The sequence below is a fragment of the Platichthys flesus genome, chromosome 12 (assembly GCF_949316205.1).
Source record: "Platichthys flesus chromosome 12, fPlaFle2.1, whole genome shotgun sequence".
Lineage (NCBI taxonomy): Eukaryota > Metazoa > Chordata > Actinopteri > Pleuronectiformes > Pleuronectidae > Platichthys > Platichthys flesus.
This window is the reverse complement of record NC_084956.1, coordinates 20,299,939-20,314,313: the sequence shown is the minus strand read 5'-3', so window position 1 is coordinate 20,314,313 and position 14,375 is coordinate 20,299,939. Positions and strand designations below refer to the sequence as shown.

General features: G+C 40.7%; 1 protein-coding gene across 1 annotated transcript; it reads right to left on the bottom strand.

Annotated features, from left to right (window-relative positions):
* Positions 1-4,128: 4,128 nt before the first annotated feature.
* Positions 4,129-7,763, bottom strand: pex13 (peroxisomal biogenesis factor 13). The gene is made up of 4 exons (XM_062401035.1): positions 7,396-7,763; positions 5,947-6,674; positions 5,230-5,352; positions 4,129-4,970 (listed from the first exon to the last, which is right to left on the bottom strand). The coding sequence occupies exons 1-4, from the start codon at positions 7,467-7,469 to the stop codon at positions 4,633-4,635; spliced, it is 1,263 nt and encodes a 420-aa protein (XP_062257019.1). The 5' UTR covers positions 7,470-7,763; the 3' UTR covers positions 4,129-4,632.
* Positions 7,764-14,375: the final 6,612 nt, after the last annotated feature.

Genomic DNA, 14,375 nt, shown 5'->3' with positions numbered 1-14,375 from the left:
CAGACCAGACGCCACTCCAGTCCTCAGTCACTGTCCATCGCCGCCCACCAGGAGGACCCATCACAAGCCACCACCAGGGTCCTGGTCCACCGCCCGTGCCCAATGCCAACGCGACACAGGGTCCGCCACCAGCACCACGATCAGCCCACATGACTCAGAATCCGCCACACTGGATCCAACACCGCGACCCCCCGTGCGCGATCCACAAACCGTAATCCATGGTGCGGCCACAGAGGCCCTGGATCTGCGGGTGATAAAGCAAAGGGATTCCGGGGAAGGGGGATAGGGATGGAGAAGAGGAAGGAGAAGCTGGAAAGAGAAGCTCCGTGTGTCATGTGTCACAAAATAGAACAAGTAACGTTCTGCCGCACTAATTAGCTCTAACTATAAGCTTTATCAAAAAGGAAGGTTTTGAGCCTACTTTGGTAGGAACAGATGGTGACTGCCTCCCGAACTGAAAGTGGTAGATTATTCCACAGCCGAGGGGCTTGATTGCTAACAGCTCTGGCTCCTACTCTACTTTTAGAGAATTTAGGGACGACAAGTAGGCTTGAATTCTGGGAGCGGAGTGCTCTAGTGGGTTTATAAGGTATTAACAGCTCTTTAAGGTATAAAGGCGCTATATTATTAAGGGCCTTGAAGGTGAGGAGGAGAATTTTAAATTCTATTCCAGATTTAACTGGAAGCCAGTGTAGCGATGCTAATACTGGAGTAATGTGCTCTCTTCTCTTTGTTCTCGTCAGGACATGTGCTGCGGCATTTTGGACAAGCTGTAGAGTCTTTAACGACTTCCTGCTGGAGCCTGATAATAATGAATTACAATAGTCCAGTCTCGATGTAACAAAGGCGTGGACTAGTTTTTCTGCATCTTTTTGTGAAAGGACATGTCTAATTTTTGAAATATTACGCAAGTGGAAAAAAGCGGTCCTAGAAATTTGTTTTAAGTGACTATTAAAGGATAAATCAGGATCGAAGATCACTCCCAAATTCCTGACTGTTTCATTGGAAGCAAGGGCAATGTCGTCTAGCGCAGCTATATCATTAGATAATGCATCTCTAAGGTGTTTGGGGCCAAGTATTATAACCTCTGTTTTGTCTGAGTTTAATAAGAGAAAATTGCGGGTCATCCAGGTTTTTATGTCCTTGAGACATGTTCGAAGTTTAGTTAATTGATTACTTTGTTCAGGTTTTATTGACAAATATAACTGGGTGTCATCCGCATAGCAGTGGAAATTTACCGAGTGTGTCCTGATAATGTTTCCTAGTGGAAGCATTTATAATGAGAATATAATTGGGCCGAGCACAGAGCCCTGTGGAACACCATGATTAACTTTAGTGCACACAGATGACTCATCATTAATTTGCACAAATTGGGAGCGATCAGAAAAATACGATTTAAACCAGTTAAGGGCGGTTCCATTAATGTTAATTAACTGTTTTAGTCTTTGTAATAAAATTTGATGGTCAATTGTGTCGAATGCTGCACTGAGATCTAACAGAACGAGGACAGACACAAGTCCCTGATCTGAGGCTATTGAAAGGTCATTAGTGACTTTTGCCAAGGCTGTCTCTGTACTGTGATTGGCTCTAAACCCCGATTGAAAGTCTTCATATATATTATTTTCCTGGAGAAACTCACACAGCTGATTGGCTACCACTTTTTCTAAGATTTTAGAAATGAAGGGGAGGTTAGATATTGGTCTGTAATTGGCTAAAACCTCTGGGTCTAGGGTGGGTTTTTTGAGTAGGGGTTTGATGACAGCTATTTTAAAAGACTGTGGTACATAACCTGATGATAATGACAGATTGATAATGTTAAGTAACGAACTATCAATTAGGGGCAGAATTTCTTTTAGTAATTTGGTAGGAATGGGATCTAAGATACAGGTTGTTGGTTTAGAACCTGAGATTAATTTGGTAAACTGATCACGGGTGATCAGAGAGAAGCTGTCTAAGTAATGGGTAGGATTCTCAGCCGTTTCTGAGATCTCTGTTGTTGGGAGGGTATTAGTGCCAATTGAGGGCAGGAGATGGTTGATTTTATTTCTAATAGTTTGAATTTTATCATTAAAAAGGTCATAAAGATATTGCTATTTAGGGATCGAGGAATACTGGGTTCTGTGGAGGTGTGACTCTCTGTCAGCCTGGCTACAGTGCTGAAGAGAAACCTGGGGTTGTTTTTATTCTCTTCTATTAGTTTTGAATAGTAGGCGGCTCTTGCTTTGTGGAGAGCCTTTTTATATTCTTTAACACTATTCTTCCATTCTATGAGGTTTTCAACATTGTTGCTGGAGCGCCACTTCCTTTCTAGTTTTCTTGATAATTGTTTTAACTCATTTGTCTGGGAATTATACCACGGAGCTAATTTACTATGTTTGACATTTTTCTTTTTTAGAGGCGCTATTGAGTCTAATGTTAATCGTAATGAGTCTGCAGAGCTATCGACGAGGTGGTTGATCTCAATGGAGCTCAGGGTTTTAAAGAATTTGTTGTTTATATCTACTGCTAATACGGGTTTAAATGTAATTGGGATTATTTCCTTAAATTTAGCTACAGCACTATCAGGTAGACATCTAGAAAATGAATTTTTTATTAGTGGCATATATTCAGTTATTGAAAAATCAAAGGTTATTAAATTATGGTCTGATAGAACTGGATTGCGCGGAAGTACTGTTAAATTTTCAATTGCGACACCGTACGATAATACAAGGTCAAGTGTGTGGTTACCACAATGAGTAGGTTTGTGCACACACTGACTGAAACCAATAGAGTCTAGTATTGAAATAAATGCTACGCTAAGGCAATCTTTATTATTACCAACATTAATATTAAAGTCACCAACAATAATAATTTTATAGGTCTTTAGGACTAAGTTTGATAAAAACTCAGGGAATTCCTTTAAAAATTCAGTATAAGCCCTGGGAGCACGGTAAACTACGGCAAATATGATTGGCTGTTGGTGGTTCCTGGATTGGCGTGGAAGACTAAGAACCAGACATTCAAATGACTTGTAGCTGAGTTTAGGTTTAGGATTAATTGATAGACTGGAGTTAAAAATAGCAGCAACTCCACCTCCTCGCCCAATTTCTCTAGGAACCTGTGAATTGATATGACTGGGGGGAGTAGATTCATTTAGACTGACATAATCATCAGGATGCAGCCACGTCTCAGTGAGGGACAATAAATCTATGTTGTAATCAGAGACTATTTCATTAACTAAAAGAGCCTTTTTTTCCAGTGATCTAATGTTTAAAAGACCACATTTAAAAGTCTGGGTTTCCTGTATTGTTTCAGAGGTTGTTTTAATTTGTATTAAATTTTTGTGTGGAGTTCTCGCTCTGTTATTGTTTAATTTCAATAATTTAATCGGACGGTGAACAGACACAATCTCTATGGGGTTTTGTGACTGATCCAGAGGGAGCGCAGAGAAGTGTTTAGCACTGCAGATCTGCTTCCTGGTCCCAACTATGGGTTGTCATGTTATAGACTTAGTAATATTCCTAGATAAGAGAGCTGCTCCATCCCAAGTGGGATGAACGCCGTCTCTCCTAACAAGACCAGGTTTTCTCAAAAAAGTTAGCCAATTATCTATAAAGCCCACGCCGTTTACAGGACACCACCTCGACAGCCAGCGGTTAAAAGACAACATGCGACTAAACATGTCGTCACCTGTTGTATTAGGGAGCGGGCCAGAGAAAACTACTGTGTCCGACATCGTTTTAGCAAAAGCACACACCGACTCAACATTCAATTTAGTGACCTCCGACATACAAAGCCGGGAGTCGTTGCAGCCGACGTGAATTACAATTTTATTGTATTTACCTTTTTTAGTTTTAGCCATTAACTTAAGTTTCGATTCGATGTCGCCGGCTCTGGCCCCTGGGATACAATTAACTATGGTCGCTGGTGTCGCTAACCTGACGTTTCTCAGAACCGAGTCGCCAATAATCAGAGTTTGTTTATCAGCGGGTGCCTCGCTGAGTGGAGAGAATCTATTTGAAACGTGAGCTGGTGGCTCTTTAATCGTGAGTTTATGTATAACAATTCATACTTGGACATCAATTTATAAGTCTATTTGCAACAGTGCTGTGAAATAGACAAATAGATAGATAGATAACAATAGCCAGATCATTTGGAAATATATTTATTTTCAAAATTACTATTAAATATTATTTTACAAATTTCATCCTGTGAACTGTTGGAAACTTGCTAAATTAGCCCCTCAACCTGGATGAATCAAATCCCATTTGCTTCACAGAGAAAACTGTGTAAAGTCCAGACCCAACACAATGTTACATCATTACAGTATCAAACCAAACACAGGTGATACATCAGTGCACCTCATTTACTTAAACATTAAAAGAATTTCTGTCACTAAACAATCTTGACATAATATTCTGTCTGAGACCTATTCTGACCTTAGTAAAGGCTCAGATTATGTTAGATTATTTGAATCATCATAGATGAATCTATAAAGTACTTTGAGCATCTTGGTGAGGTCCATGATGTTTCTCCAATAATCTAATGTCAGATGATTATTAGTTCAACGTTTCTAACAAGTACGGACTGAGCAGATGAATGCTATGCACCCACACAGACCAACATGTAGCGGTATGTACATATGCGTAAACCTCACAATTCTATTGTCTCATTAATGTTGCAGGAGGGCACACTGGAGGCAGCTGGTGCTTCACTGTACACTGACTCTAGCAGCTCCTCTGAGCAAGGCAAGGTGGAGGCTGACCCAGGGCCTGGGGTGAAGCCTTGGGTGAGATTTGGTTGTGGGTGTGAAGACAAGGCCGCCTGGGAGGCAAGCGTGTTTGCTTGCTGGATCTGAGAAAGCCTCTCCATCTCTGCATGCTTACGGCCTCTCCTCTTACCAAGTACCTTAACGTAGTTGGCTGGGACGAGCCCTGTGGTCTGACTGTCCACACTGGCTAGCAGCCAGCCGCGCACCCTGGGCTGTTGCTCTGCACACAAGAGAGAATAAAAGGTCTGAGCTCATCGACATAGAGGAAATATCATGTTATCAATATATACTGTATATTGTATGCTACAACAGAATCAACTCAAAAAATGTTAAAAGATCAGAAAAACCGATGAAAGCCTAAATAGTAAATAAAGCATAAATAAAGGTTGAATGCACCAAAAAACCTTACAAGATTTCCCCGTGGGGGGAAACCTGAGGGCAGAAAATAATGACCCTCAGTCACTTAGGAGCTCTCTCACCTTTAGGGGCGAGGTTGACCATGTCCCCTGCCCGAACAGAAATCTCCTCCTCAGACGCAGCAGTGAAGTCATACTCTGCTCTGGCCACCACATGGTCATCCTCTCCACTGGCCCAGTCCGTGGCTAAATAAAGAAACATTAAAGATGTTTATTTGTTTGGAGTAAAAGACTGGCTGGATACACCAATAATATAAGATTCAGTTTCTAGCCATGTATAGAATATCATTTGAGAAATATTTATGTTTTAATCAAACACGTAGAACATATGTTCAGTAATGGCTGCCTTTGGTACAAGTGATGTAGTTTTCGAATATTTCCCAGTGATCAGAGGCTGTTGTCTAACTGAAACTATCTATACATATGGTCCTCAAGATGGTGCAAGTTTTCATTCCAAGTAACTGATAAAACTGGGTGTCATCATGAATGGAAAACCACCTGCAGTTATTGGGTTTGATGTTTCGAGGTGAGAGCTGATGATCGAAAAAACAAAGTAACAGTTTTGTATTTATTATTAATAGTTTATAGTGTTGGTTATTTATTTATAATAATTCATAACAAATTCAGTCTTCTTCGTCATACGGTTGTAAAAATGCGATTTGGCAATTATAAAGGCCAATATGTTGGTATCAACACCAAAGGGCAAGCTCTAATATAAAAACCTGGGAAGGCATTATCTCATCAATGAGTACGAAATCTTAAATGTGCTGAAAGTCTCACCATTTTCTTCCGGGGCAGGGCTGGAGCTTAGCAGTTTCCAGATGAGGTAAGGTCCACCCAGAACCACAGCAAAGAACAGAAAGATTGGCCACGATTTGACAGTCTGTTCGTCCATCCCTGCTCCAAGCCCTGGGGCTGCATTTGTAGCTAGGGCATCAGTAGCGCTGTCGGCCCATAAGTCCTCAACTTCTGCATTTGACCTCCGCCCCAGCAGCCTCTGTATCCGCCGGTAGAGGTAACGCAATGTTCGCACCAGAGCAAAGGCTGACAAGACGCGGGTGAGGTGACTACGTAGCCGCGTTAGGTGGTTGGCTACGTCCAGCACGGCACGGAAGCTGTTATACACCGCAGAGAAGGTGGCTTCCATCATCATGCTCACTGAGCCAAAGGCCTGAACGATGCTCTCGATGGACTGGAAGGCACCGCGGCTGCTCTCCTCTGCCTGCTGCACAAACCTACTGGGGGCCACGTCTTCTTGGTGGGAGAGGCGACTGTAACCTCCCTGGCCATAGCCGCCAACACCACCCCCGTAGCTGTAGGGGCTGTAGCCACTGTACATGGAGCTCCCATAGGGGCTGTAAGATGAGGTAAAGGGGCTGTAGGATGGACGGTAGGACTGCTGGACGGGATGCTGGACAGGACGAGGGGGCACTGGGGGAACCATCCTGGTCAGGATAGGAGGGCCGGAAGAAATGGGGGCCCCTAAGGTTCGTCCGAAGTCTGCTGACCTATAAAGATAGAAAGGTCAAGATAAGAAAGTAAATTAGCCATGTGACTGATGTGTGACTTACCCTACAACAGGCATTAGGTTAATCATTAACAGGCTGTTCAAAACAACCCCCAGGGTTAACTTGTACAAAAAAAAAACGGTGTGGGACAAGATTTTAGGATTTGTTCAAACCCAATACACAACGTTATTGGTATGAAACTACAATTACAAGCAATGTGGTAACATGTTGAATCTGATGGCTCATGAGTAGCAGTAAGCAGAGAAGATTTAATATAGTGTGACTGTCGTGTTATATATTACCTACAATTATAAATACAATTCATCTGTGTTTAGTCTGGTGTACTCTACAGTTTTTACATTCATGATAACGTAATGAAACAGAGACGCAGGAAGTACAGGTGAGGTCTGTGAAGAAACACCAGGGCCTGAACATAACAGGGCCTCGTTGGGCCTAGCTCAGAATCTACCTGTCCGGACTCGAGTCTTTATCTAGTTAAGCAGACTGAGAGGATACACTTTATACAGAGGATACAGTTAACCTAAGTGTTAGACAGCTAGATGACAACTTGTCATTACCCCAACAGTCTTTTCTTTTTGGTTTCTCGTGCAACAACTTCAGTATTAGCTAGCTAGCAACAAGAGCTAACCAGCTACAGCCAGTAAACACGGAGCAGATTCCAAGATGGCGAGCGAGCTGCCACGGCTAAAGGCGCGTTTACCTGTAGTTTACAGGCGCAGACATCATCCCTGGAACCCGTCTCTCCCACGGCTTCGGAGGAGGCTGTGAATCCATTACGAGACAAACGTGTAAAAAATAACACGGAACAGTCAGACACTGTTTCTGCTGCTGCCTTCCAGGGCTCCTCGTACTTCCCTCCTTCTGACACCGCCACTCGTGCTATGCGTGTGGACTATACAAGACTTTAGGCAACTCTGGATCTGTTTAAACCTGTTTTAACCTTAAGCTGTTTGTTAGATCTCTACACGACTTAAGAGATTTCAATAAATCCCCCGAAAATATAATGGAAGTATAAGGGTTGCGATTGAATGTCCATATTAACATCAGCTCCTGAAGGCACCACCTGTCCTTGTCGTTACAGGAATATGTGCTACGAGACTTTATCATATAAATGCAGCAGTCACTGTAATTAATTTATTTTATTTATAAAACACTAAAATACACTTCACTAACTTAAAAAATATATACAAATCCATTAATAACATTTCACACTCGATATACCAGGCCCCCGAGCTTTAAAATAACCCGCAATTTACACTTTTGTCCAGCAGAGGGTGCTGTAACTTAGCAGAAGAGGCAACGCACCTACAATAATAGAGACAAAATGGACAGAAGGAAAGTAATACTTTAAAAAAATACATTATAAAGTTATGGAAGGAACTTTATAATGTAATGAAATCTAGTGTTCCCTTTTAATGTGTCTATAAGAGGCTTCTCAAAATGTGGAGTTAATTAGATTTGGTCTCATAATGAAGGACAGAAAATAGATTCAGTATAAATAATTTTCACACAAATTCTTTCACACTGATAAAAACTGGAAAAGTTCATATTATATTTATCAGCAGTATCACTTTCTTAGTCCCTAGATAAGAGATTTATTTGATCAATTTCACATTTACATTTTATTTATTAATTCAATTGTTTATAAATCTTTATTTTAATTGTCTCACTTATCATGTTTGTGTTTGTGCATGGTTATGGATGTAGAAGGGATTTCATTGAATAAAACATGTTTTTCTTAAAGGCTAGTGATGTCATATGGACTTGTGGCTTCTACAGGAACATATGACATCGTTTCACAATCTCATAGTTTGTGGCAAGTCTACCTCGGATGATTACAAATATTATGGCTGATAATCAAAATCTCTATTCAAAAAATTAATGAATACTTCCAAAACCAGGCTGTGGGACTCTACACAGTGTGGATAACAAAGAACCTTTTCATTAGTATGATTTGACTCTAGAGAAACATTAACGCTGCTGTGCTGAGGTTTGGACTTCAATGTTTGCCTGTCCATCCTGCACCAAGAAGCTCACATGTCAAATGCGAGCTGAGTAAACAGACTACAGTTATCATGTGATCCTTGGAAGCCCTCTGTCCTATAAAGCCTCTTCATTGCCTTCATTAATGCTTCACTGGTATTCACTGAAATTGCATTCTAAGAAAGACATTACATTTAACCCTCACCGATCCAAAATAGATCATTTCACACAGTCAAACCACTGGCAGCAGATGGAGACCTGTCTGCTAAACATAATGCTTTAGTCCTAAATCAAAAACACTATCTAGTCACACTGAGCACTGTCCTATCCTTCATGAATCTTCTCGTATTAGTTATGGAGCAGCCCTGAGATTAGACATATAGACGTGTGAACTTCATTTGATGATGGATTCCCCTTTGGGCTTCCACCAGCGCCCAGAATCCAGCCAAGCGTTCAGTTAACCCCGTAGTGAGGGTTGTGAGGGGGCAGCTTGTGACTCTGCTGCGGTGAAGAGAGCTGCTCTGACACTGAGTGCAGAGGTGTACGCTGTGGGTTTAGGAGGGAGCCCTGATGTCAAGAGTTTTGGGTGGGCGTGTGAGTGTGTGCGTACAGAGCTGTCACTCTAACAGCGGGTGACTGTGTGAAGCTGTAGTGTAGGTGTGAGAGTGACGTGCTGCCGTTCGTGACAGGATGGAGGTAGATCTCCGGCGAAAGGTGGGAATCCAAAGTGCTGGGCTGTGATGTCGCTGTGTGTGGGAAGACCTCGAGCTGAGGATGGTCCTGGTATTTAGGGTTTGTGCAATGCACCTGTGACATTTCCCACCCTGAGGTCATAGGAGGGTCAAAGGCAAGAAAGGACCATTCAAGAAATACTGAAAAAATTATCTTTATAATAATAATAATAACAACAATAAATGTATTTATACAGCACCTTTCATACATAAAATGCATCTCAAAGTGCTTTACAAATCAGAGACATGAAATAAGATAAAAAATAAGAAATAAAACAGAGAAGACCAATTAAAAGCAACATAGCAGAAATAGGTCTTGAGTTGTTCCTTGAAACTATGAACAGAAGAACCTCGTTGGATGTGTGGTGGGAGTTTTTTCCAAACCTTTGGTGCATAGCCAGAGAAAGCTGCTTCCCCAAACTTTTATAGTTTGTTTTTGGGATATTGAGCAAGCCCGCGGTAGACGACCTGAGGGAACGGTTTGGAACATATTTCGATAAACAGTAAGAGATGTTTGAGGGTGCTTTACCATTAAGAGACTTACAAACAAGTACACAACAAGTTAAAACCAATCCTCAGTTATACTGGAAGCCAGTGTAAAGACGCTAAAACTGGACTAATGTGATCTCTTTTCCTATTTCTCGTTAAAATCCGGAAGTTTTGATAAATAGAACCAATCTAAATACGTGGCCAAATGATCCCCAATCTTTGTCTATTTCATAAAATTGAATCAAATGTCGGGCCAGGAACAGAGTGTATCTGGTCCGTTGCTGTGGCATCATGAAAGACCATAAAATAAAGATCAGAGATCCCTCAGCTTCCTGTATTGCTCTGTATCTGTCAGATCTCTTTCTGTTCTTGAGTAGAGATTTAGCCAAGTGGCTAAACAAGACCAATGACTTCACGCTTACAGCATTCCTTTATGCACTCTCAAATTCCAGTGTTTGTAACTTGTTGAATGGTGTATTTTTTCTGGGCAGTACGCAGGACTGGCATTAAAGAGATGTGGTTATTTACAGAGACACATGGTTCCGTCTTGCTCTGTGTCGTGTCCTTTTTTTGTGCTGCGTACATGGGTATTGCACAAAATATGCACAACAGAGGGGAACATGGCGGAATTCAAAAGTGGAAGTGTCGAGGGAGGAAAAAATTGGTGGAACATACAGAAGTCATTGAAGTTTGTCTGTAACAGCTACAGTGTGTTGACATGGTTGTGTGGCAGCTTGTCAAAAAAGCAAAAAGAAAAGGGAAGAAAACTACTGAAACTAAAGTCCTGGCAGTGTAAAGGGCGAAGGTTGTGTCTAACAAACTTATAAAAGTTATAAATCTCTCCTTTTAAAACATATAGGAGGATTATATTGGGATTTGTTTATATTTGATATTGGGGTTTTTTGTGGATGGGCATCTAAGGCCTGACTAGCATTAGCAGGACATATCTGATTTATGCTTTTTCATTTATTTGTTTCTGTATATTGTCCCGGAATCTCAGATACTAAAGCAATAAGGCAACAAGACAGCTTTTTCAACCATAAGATACCAAAGGAAACATGAAACACACAAAATAAAATCAACAAGAAGAAAGTCTGTAAATTAGCTTGAGCTAAAAGGTAGTTTTTACCCAATTTTCTTTTCTCTTTGGCGTGTTCAGACCTTATAATGCATAATAATATTATTAGTCTAATACTAACAGAACTTATCTTAAATTATGTTGTGGATTTGTAGCACAATGTATATTTATTGTTGAATAATATACAGAAGCAGCTATTCCACTATAACACATTCGGGAACTTAAACATAAATCATAGTATCGTAAATTAGTATTCACCTATAGAGTGGTACTTAAACAAACAATAGAGCTACACATACAACCTGTGTATAAACACTTTGTAACAAGCATGTATACGGTTCTGGTTAAACATTCAAAGTGAGCACTTTGTGGGATTTTCCCTGCTCTGAAACATGAGTTGGGTCTTGTACGAGGAGCCTTTCTAGCTACACATAAGGTACAATACCTATAATTAAAATGTGCTCAAGGAAGTTTGCAAATTGTAGGATCAGGGAAATTGCTCTCACAGAATGAGAGTAATAACCGTTCTCTGTATTTGACGGAGAGGTGTCGGCTCAGTCATTTTACAGGTGCTAAAGATGAATAAATATGGCTGTCACATTGTTTTGGAATCATTCCATGAGTTAACTCAAAAGTAGTGATTCAGATAGATCTAGAAAATAAGTTACAAAATGAACGGACGTTTTTGAGCATGTTTTGTCTCTCTGTGGTGAATTATTGAATTATTGCAGACTGAAGTGTGAGGTATCCTAAAATCAAAATCCTTCACATGATTTAAAAATAATCACTGTAATATTAATACCATTTATGGGGCAGGGGATATACTTGATATTTTAGATTCATCATTTAAGCAAGACACTCACATACAAACAGGTATTTCGTAATTTGAAACAAATATCAAATTTTTTTTAGTTTTAACCTAATGTGAATGTTTAACTGCAACAGACAAGAAATTCATCATAGTATCTTTGTGATAAAATTAGACTATCCCCCACTACCCGTTTGTGTGCACTGCTGTTTGAGTACAGCCTGCCCTTTTACAACCCCAGTTTGCTTTGGTGAGATAATAGCACGCTCATTCAGGTGCAGCGTGACCACACGCCGGTGTCAACAGCAACGTTTGCAGTGAGATGGTTTGTGAGCTACAAAGGAAGGAGGGGTGAACGAGGAGGAGACAGAGCAGCAGAGGTGGGGCCTTACTGGAAATAGGTGGCTAAACAGGTCTATCTGGCCTTTTCCAGGACGTGGTTTGGAAATATTCAAAGAGACACGCTGCACTGTGTGTCCTGGATAAACTAAGCTAACGTGACATCACACACAGACACACGACATTACATGCATGTGCACCAACACACCGGTGAAGTGGTTTACAGTAGGGCTTTCTGTGAGGTACAGTTCCTTGCGGAAGTTAACTGTCCTGACTGTTAAAGAATCACTTAATTGTTCTGCCAGTTAGAGGAGACATTTGGTTCACTTATCATTTACCAACATACTGGATTTGATGCTGTAATACCTTGTTTCATTAAACAGCCCACTGCTAGTTCAACGTCTCTTAACATATGGATTTATGGACTCTGGACCAGTAAGTGACTGGTGCAAGGACTCGTGCCCAAACGCCTAGCCCAGCATAAACATCCTCAAAATGCTGGGCGGATGAGTCTGCTTCAATGTTTTCAGAGTCATGTACATAACAATGAAGTTTTGTTGACCCTCCTTAAATCTGCCTTCAGACGTGCGTTGAAGTCCGGATACCCAATCTTCTTCGATGTGGTCATTGTAAGTCTTCGAGTGGGATAAGTTGAAAAAGCGGACTTGTTGTTCATTGACAACAAGATGTGAGAAGAGACAAAACAAAGTTCATATAAATGTCAATGGCCCGTCCACATTGACTGACCAACAACGGAGAAGAAATTATGACAGATTAACCAAGGTGTCAAAATATCAATGATCTGTGAACAGGTCAATGTTGAAATAAACATTACAGGAACGAACACATTAGGTGCATCACCATCATTTCATCAGACATCCATTTCACTGACCTGTGGTTTTGTTTCACATGTGACTGTTTTTGCAAGCTGTTAGGTTCTTTTACAGTTCAAAACCTCAATGCATGTCTGCTCTACTTTTTTTGGTTCAACAGCTACAACTTTCCTGTTTTGATTCAGATTTTCCACTTCAACCAATACTTTTTCCAGGCGCAGCAAATGGTTGTAAAACAAAAGTAAATACAAGCTGAACAATATACTGGAGAATTTTGCAACTAGAGCCTAGCAGACCAAAACAGAGCTAAAAGGAGAATCAATAGGATTTTTAGGAAAGGTTATTAAGCCACACTCCTGACTTTTGACTGTTGTGGAGGTCTCCTGTAACCTTGCCGAATATGAAGGCTTATTAATGTAAATATAAACCATGACTGAATCAAAATGACAAGTATGAGTGTAGATAAATTGAACGTGCTAAATGTTGTCTGCAAATACAAGAGAGTTCAGTCCGGTGAACCAAAACCTGCCAACGGATTATTGACAGTATCCTGTGCATTGAGGTTAAATCAGGGTTGGTTGTGGTTCCGGGCAACAAGACAGGAAGGAAGCTACATGCAGCACTTAACCTCAGTCTCCTGATACAAGAGAAAACCAGCACCGCCACTGTAGTACATCCTGGGTTCCTTGGTAGTGGCTCCTCAGGATGCACTGCCTGTAAATTACCTCGGCGAGAGCGAACTTAGAAATTTTCAAGAAACGAGATTAGAATTAAAATGTCGATTTGTCCCCTAATCATCAATATTGGCATTATTGTGATGCAACGGGGAGTAAGTATGAAACTTCACGGCATTACACATCAGTTTCATGTTTCTTCAGTTATACTCCACACAAACACATCTACAAAAGTTCTGACATTAAAGAGATAGTTCCCCAAAAAAAGAAACCTTCACTCATTATCTACTCACCACTATGCAAATAGAGGGGTAGTTGAAGTGTCTGAGTCAACGGAGTTGCAGCTCAATAAAATTGAAGTAACTTGTGAGTCCTTCTTCCCACGTAAAAAAACAATAGAAAATTAACAGAAAATGCCCTCTTACTGCTTTATGTGGTGTCATCTAAGTGTCCACAAGCGTAATTTACATCATGTTCCACTACAAGCACGATTTTAACAGATATTTAGTGGACGTTGCCGTCATTCTTACCACCACATTATTGAAACCTTGAGGTAATGGTGAGTTTCGCGTGTGTCAGAATTATGCGTTATTTCATGTAAAATTACGTACAAAACCAAAAATCCGTTGCACCCGAACAAAAGGAGATGACATAACGACTACAACATCCCAGGTTTTATCTTACCCATGTACTGTAGATCAGACATAAGGTACAAGACAACTGTGTCTGAAAACATTCAGACACA